We start from the raw sequence: 6,950 nt of genomic DNA, 5'->3' as shown, positions 1-6,950 counted from the left end.
GAATCATTTATCAACCTGAAAGTGGACGGTGAGAAACACAGTAAATATAGAAAATACAAAACAAAAAGGTTTTTCAGTGCTGCAGTAAATCCTCCTTCATGAAGGTCCTGATGTTCAGTTCGTGTTGAAGATTGTGTCCAGTAGATGGACATTTTATCTTTAATCCATGTAGAACAATGAAGACGCCATCACTATTATTGTTATCCAATATATTCTAAAGAAACTTCATATAAAGCAAAAGATTTTTTCATTGTTTACTTTCTTTGCAGCTCCAGTTGGTAAAGTCGACCTCCAGCAGGTGAGAAACAGGATCACCTGCAGCTCAGAGGGGATCTACCCTCAACCTGAGCTCACCTGGTCCACCAGCCCTCCATCCACTGTGACCTTCAAGAACCAAGCTGAAGTCCAGGAGACTGAGCAGCTGCTCTACAACATCAGAAGTTCTCTGACAGTTTCAGACAGCGACTCTGATCTGAGCTACAGCTGCAGCATCAGCACTCGCAGAAACAAGAGGACAGCCACTTTGTTTCAAACAAGTCAGTGATTTTAAAGAGTCTGGAACTTGATTAAATCCATGTGGTGGGTCAGACTTCCTCAAACAGCTGAAACTTTCATCATGACAAGGCTGCACGATGCTCTAATGCAAAATGTTCAGAATTGCATCGAATTTTATCCCTTTTTTCATTTCAGCTTTTCTCAGTGTTTCAAACACTGGAACAACGATCCCCTGCGCTGCCTCAAAGTCCTCCTTCAAGAGTCTGATCTGGAGATTCAACCACTTTCTGATCGTCCTGACCCAGACCAGAGCTGACGTCCCCTCCTCAGTCTCAGAGGGGTGGAGCCAGCAGGTGAAGGGTGTGTCAGAGTCAGGCAGCCTCATGCTGCAGAACTTATCTCCACATCATGGGGGAATGTACACCTGTGAACTGAGTGATGCTGAGGAGACACTGATAACCAACACCTTTCTGTGGATACAGAGTCCAGGTGAGGCAGCATGAAGGGAGGAACTGTTAGTCTATATGAGTGAGAACTGTTATTAACTGTAATATCTGCATTTCTACTGCAGATGAGGATTTAATCATTCATAGAGTCATTACAGGCGTGTTGGGTGCAGCTGTTTTGGTCTTAGCAGCAGTTGTCTGGTGCTGTAAAAATACAAAAAGGTAAAATAATTTTCCTCCTACACTTCAATAAATGTCTTGTTTGTTATTTTTATTAATGATGTTTTTTGACTCAGAATATCTCCCAGGTGAACAGAGAAACTGAGAGAGAGTCAAACAAGGATGAAACACAAATTTAAGTAAATGTTCTGTATTAGAAAAGCACTGCTGCTGAATGAACTAGTTAGAACCAGTTTTCTAACGTCTCGTCTCATTTATATATATGATTTTTATATTTCTGATGCTGAATCTTGTTTCATTTTGTCTTCAGGAAAATGGAGCTCATGTAGATCAGTGAGTCAATGTTTCCTCAGAGAGGTGAAATCCTGACCCACAAACCTCTGCTTCAGTCAAGTGATGACTTTGGCCGTCCATTTAAAATATGAACTAACGAGAGAATATTGCTTCTCTCAGCCTCAAAGTCCTTTAGCTGCTGTTTTGTTGTTGCAAACTGTCACTGAGGAGAAGCTTCGTCTGGAGACTCTGCACTAAAGCCCAGATCAGTGAGAGCTGCAGTGATGGTCGTCCTTCTGTCATTTGAAAATGTATCTACCACCACCACCTCCTTTGTCTTTATTTACTTGATAACTGCATTGTTTACGTATGAGTATATATTCACATGTATATACGTGGATATGTATATAATTTAATTTTTTTATTTTATTTTTTTCCATTTTCCTTATTTCATTAGCAATTTATTCAATTACTTCTATTAATTATTAAATTGTATTTTATTATGTTAATATTGTGATGAACATTTTACCCTTTTCTTTAAATTCTTTGATCATTTATTTCCATTGAATGATTGCAATTGTGCATTGGCAACACATTGAAAATATCATGCCCATAAAGCCTGTTCACCTGAATGAAAGTAAGTCCAGCTGAATGAAACCATCAGACTTTAATACTGAGGAGGTAATCATTAGAGCTTCTAAGTGGGTTGTAGGTGGAGAGAGGCGGCAGGATGGGATGCGCCTTACACCAATTAGGGCCTACATGGATGACATGATGTTGATAACTACAACGGTGCCATGTATGAAAAGAGTACTTGAGAGACTTAATAAAAACTTAAAGTGGGGTAGTATGAAAATCAAGCCTAGTAAGTCTAGAAGTATCTCAATAAGTAGAGGGAAGTTAAGTGATAGGAAGTTGATAATAGACGAAGAGGAAATTCCAGTAATTAGGGAAAAATCAGTAAAGAGTCTAGGTAGGTGGTACAAGGCAGACTTGAATGACGGAGAACAGGTAGTGCAGTTTCGGAAAGATGTTGCTGAGGGACTGGATAGAATAGATAAGTCAGGGCTTCCAGGAAAGTTGAAGTTGTGGTGTCTTCAGTTCGGGTTATTTCCCAGGTTGATGTGGCCACTGTCGGTATATGAGATTCCATTATCTGCTGCAGAAAAAATGGAAAGATTAGTTAGATTTTACATTAGGAAGTGGCTAGGTGTTCCTAGATGTTTAAGTACGGTGGCACTGTATGGGAAAGGCATACTTCAGCTCCCAGTAACTAGTCTAGTGGAGGAGTTTAAATGTACCAAGGTTAGGACAGAGCTCCTGTTATCTGGGAGTAAAGATGTAGTAGTTAGTAAGGTGGTTCCAAACCCAATCAAGGGGAGAAAGTGGAATCCAAGAATCGCAGTGCAGTAGGTGGAAGCAACGCTCAGGCATACAGAGATTGTGGGTAATGTCCAAATAGGCCGGGGAGGCTTGGGGCTTGGCCCAGGCAAACCGGTGTGGAGTAGAGCAGGTCTCAAAGAGAAGAGAAAGCTAGTTGTGGAGCAGGTTCGTAGACAGGAGGAAATATTAAGGGGTGCAAAGGCAGTGGCCCAGGCTAAGCAGGAACAGTGGGTGAATTGGGAAGGTGTAGACAAGAAAAAGCTTAGCTGGAAAGAGCTGTGGAGTATGGAGGAAAGTAGTATTAGATTTTTGATAGGGGCAACATATGATGTATTGCCAACTCCCCAGAACCTAAAACTCTGGGTAAATGGAGACCCGCTATGTTCATCGTGTTCAGGTACTGCAACTTTAAAGCACATTTTGTCAGGCTGTAAGGTTAGTCTGTCGCAGGGCAGGTATACGTGGCGACATAACCAGGTTTTAAAATGCTTAGCCGCAGGAATTGAAGATTTACAGAGGCAGGCAAATTTAGGAGGGTCTAAAATAAATAATAGTTGCAATCAAGTTTGTTCAAGAGGGAGAGAAAGTTGGTAAGACAGCAAGGAGGCAAGGCAGCTTAGAGGATGCTTATGATTGGGAAATGCAGGTAGATTTAGGAAGAAAGCTTGTTGTTCCCCAGGAAATAGCCAGTACAAAGCTAAGGCCAGACATAGTTTTGTGGTCTAGGAGTAGAATGAGAGTATATTTCATAGAGCTGACTGTTCCGTTGGAGGCTTCAGTTGTAGAAGCATATGAAAGGAAAAAGCTCAGGTATGCAGAGTTAGGGGCAGAAGCAGGTTGGAAAGTTAGGATTTGTCCAGTGGAAGTAGGATGTAGAGGATTTGTAGCAAGGTCTATTGTCTCTTTGGTAAGGGAGTTAGGAGCAAGTGGACAGAGTGTGAGGAAAATAGTAAAGGACATGTCAGATGAGGCAGTAAGATCCAGTCAGTGGATTTGGATGAGAAGAAGTAATGGTAGCTGGGGGCCCAGCAGGGAGAGCACTTAGGATAGACAGACTCTTAGGAGAAGCAAGGAAGAAATCGAGGAAGAGGAAGTGTTTTTAAGTGGGGGTGTGGCCTGTGTGAGCGTCTTTGAGACCATGCGGTTAGTCCAGGTGAGGTGGCCTGTATTGTTTGTTTGTTTGTAGGAAAGTTGGGGAGTAGGGGGAGGTAGAGCACAGCCTAATCCAGCGGGGGAGAGTTTAGCCCAAAAAGGCATCTCTCCCTGACTCTACCTGCCTCATTCAAAATGGCCGCCACTTTCCGAAAAAAAAAAAAAAAATCTAGTCCTACAGGACAAAACTGTTTAGGGGAGTTTTTGTTTGCTGAATCTGTTGGTGTGTTTTGTCCTAGTTGATGATAGCGTTGTTTGTGGTAGCATAGGCAAGATAAAGGAGAAAATAGCCTCCTGGAGTTGTCGTGGGACCAACTAGACGAAACACTGGTGAAAGTAGGTTCCCACCTGATGACCCCAAAGATATGTTAGTCATTGCTGCTCATTAGTCTGTATAGCTAAATTAATAGTTATAATAGGATTTAGGATGTTAAGCTTAGGGAGCTATTCACTGAGTCTGGTCCATTTTCTGTAGCACAAGTTTCTTGTGTTTACCTTAAAATTGCTAGCAGGAAGGCTCGCGCTGGGCTCTTGGTGAATCAGGCTAAGCAAGGGCCAGTAGTAACTGTAAAATGGCATGGCTATTTATACTACTACAGACATAATGCCCACAGGCTTTGAACAAATTGAGAACAAGATATGTCACACAGGAATGGCTAGATTATGTCATTGTGCACCATAAACCTTGTTGTGTACAATCAAGACTGAATATTTTGTTGAATTGTTTTTTTTGTTGAGAAAAATGGGTTTCTTGAGTCTTATGTTCCTATTCAGGCTAAGTTGCCCTGCCTTTTCATTTTATGTAGCCGAACTGATTCCTGTTTTTATTTTGTGCTTGTTCATTTTGGTTCCATGATGAAGCCATGAAGACTTAATAAAGGAAGAGGCAAATCAGTCACCTTGTGCGCAGTGAATCATCCATTTTTATCAGTCATACAGTAAATATTTGACTACAAGAGGCAAGACAGCTGAAAAGGTAGAGTTATGTAAAGCTTTTGAGTGGGTCGACTGGATCCTGGAAATGTGGATACAGCAGTTGCACATGGTTCTTGTGGCCTTTGGTGAGGGGGCCCGATGTGATATTTTTTCATGGGTCCCAAAATCCCTTACGGTGCCCCTGCTTGTACTTTATGTACTTTTACTTCAGTAGGATTTTTCATGCAGGACTTTTACTTGTAATTAATTATTTTTACATTTCTGTATCTGTACTTTTACTCTGGCAGGTTTGGGCCAGAGCACTGTGACGCCTTTATGGGAGATTTAACATTTGTCTGTTTTGCCCAGTGGCCTCTGAGGCTACATGGATATATAAACAACATTTGATGACTGTTTCACAAATGATTACGTATTTTTTATTAACAGATTTGAACTGCCATTAAACTCAGAAAGATCATGTTGTTGGGGCTGGGTGAAAACCAGACTGTGTCCATAATCAACCCTTCAGATTAGTTGTGCAGACATGAGACTTTCTGTCCAATGAAAGAACATCGTTTTTCTTTCCGAAAAAAGAAAAAGAAACAAACGAAGAAAGAAATCAGTGGGTTGGGTGGGAAAGTCTTTTTTGCTTAGTAATGTTCCTGACAGACGGAAATGACCCAGATGAATCTGAGCAGCATCACGATCAGAGCTCTTCTCTAAATGATAAGGAAAGGAGCTTTAATGCTTCCTATCTTATTTCCTTCAGCACAGGATAGGGTTGCACGGTATACCGGTACCAGTATAGTACCGCAATACTAGAGTTTTGAAAACGGTACTATACCAGCATTTAAAAACAAACGGTACTTTTATTTCATTTTATTGAATGCAAATGAATTGGTAAATTGGAGCCTGTCTCTTTAAGCACAGCGAGGCCAGCGAGTGTGATGTAGTTGCCCGAGCGGATGTAAGCCGCCTCCCACGCGCACTTGCATGTCTAGACTGAGGAGGAGAGAGAAACGACAAGTCGCGTCTTAGACAGACGGAGCGGGTTGAAGAAAATACAGTAGATAGAAATGGCAGCTGCAGAAAAGCCCGTACTTGTGGTCAAAATGGGGGCCCGAAGTTCGGTGTGGAAATATTTCGGGTTCAAACCGAACGATAAAGGCGAGCCACTGAACCCAGAAGCACCGCAGTGCAAGCGGTGCTACAAAGTGTGTCTCGCAAAAGCAGGCAACACTTCAAACCTGTCGAAACATTTAAAGGACAACCATGCAGACTTGTTCCGAGACTTCATCGAAATACATATTGGTATCGGTATCGAAACAGAAATTTGGTATCGTGACAACCCTAGCACAGGAAACACTCTATGAAAGGAGACGAGCTCAAGTCGTCCCACAATTCCCTGCAGCGGCAACATTAAAGTGACACACCAGTGTATTTGTATTTTTCTGTCATGTTTTCTCATTTCAGTCATGTTTGATTTTGTTTTTGTGGAAAGGAGGATTTATCATTAAGAAAAAAAGCTGAGTGTAAGTGCAGTGAGATTCAATCCTCACAGCGATCGTGAATCCTCCTTGACCCCATGACGTTTTGTATCAAGGTCAAGGAGAAGTGGTTAGGAAAGAGGGATTTATTTTCCAAGTGTTATAAATTAAGTTAGTTTAAAATAAAAGCTGAGTGTATCTAGGTAAAGGAGAAGTGATTGATTTGACTTTTCGACCCGAGCCTGATGTGATTTATTCACAAGAACGAGAGATCATCACAAATTTCTTTAAACACAGCTCTCCTGGATTCAGCTGCCATTTTCCCTGAACTGAGCTTTGGTTGTCGTCTCTTTACCTGATGTGTTGCAGACACTGAGGTGTCCTGTGTTTTCATGGAGAGCTGCATCTTACCGTGCAGCTTCCAGGCTGACACTGATGTGGTCATCCACTGGATTCAGGTGTCAGCAGGAAACAGTCCTGTCCACTCCTTCTACTACAACAAAGACCAGCTCGCTCACCAGGACCAGCGCTTCAGAAACAGGACGTCACTGTTCAAGGACCAGATCTCAGGAGGAAACGCCTCCCTCCAGCTGACAGGGCTGCAGGTTCAGGACCAGGG

At 42.1% G+C, this 6,950-nt stretch overlaps 1 protein-coding gene across 1 annotated transcript; it reads left to right on the top strand.

The window, feature by feature from the left end:
• Nucleotides 1–6: 6 nt before the first annotated feature.
• LOC147819717 (uncharacterized) lies at nucleotides 7–6,936 on the top strand (the record flags this gene model as incomplete). The annotated part of the gene is made up of 5 exons (XM_087171885.1): nucleotides 7–28; nucleotides 270–536; nucleotides 691–984; nucleotides 1,067–1,147; nucleotides 6,701–6,936. Coding segments are annotated over 5 exons (900 nt in total), but the record flags the coding sequence as incomplete, so codon positions are not given.
• Between the last annotated feature and the right edge of the window lie 14 nt (nucleotides 6,937–6,950).

Source organism: Seriola lalandi, unplaced genomic scaffold (assembly GCF_002814215.2).
Source record: "Seriola lalandi dorsalis isolate HSWRI2012SDOR001 ecotype SW California unplaced genomic scaffold, Sedor1 jcf7180002050126, whole genome shotgun sequence".
Classification (NCBI taxonomy): domain Eukaryota; kingdom Metazoa; phylum Chordata; class Actinopteri; order Carangiformes; family Carangidae; genus Seriola; species Seriola lalandi.
Note: the sequence above shows the minus strand (reverse complement) of the source record. Positions and strands in the feature narration are given on the sequence as shown.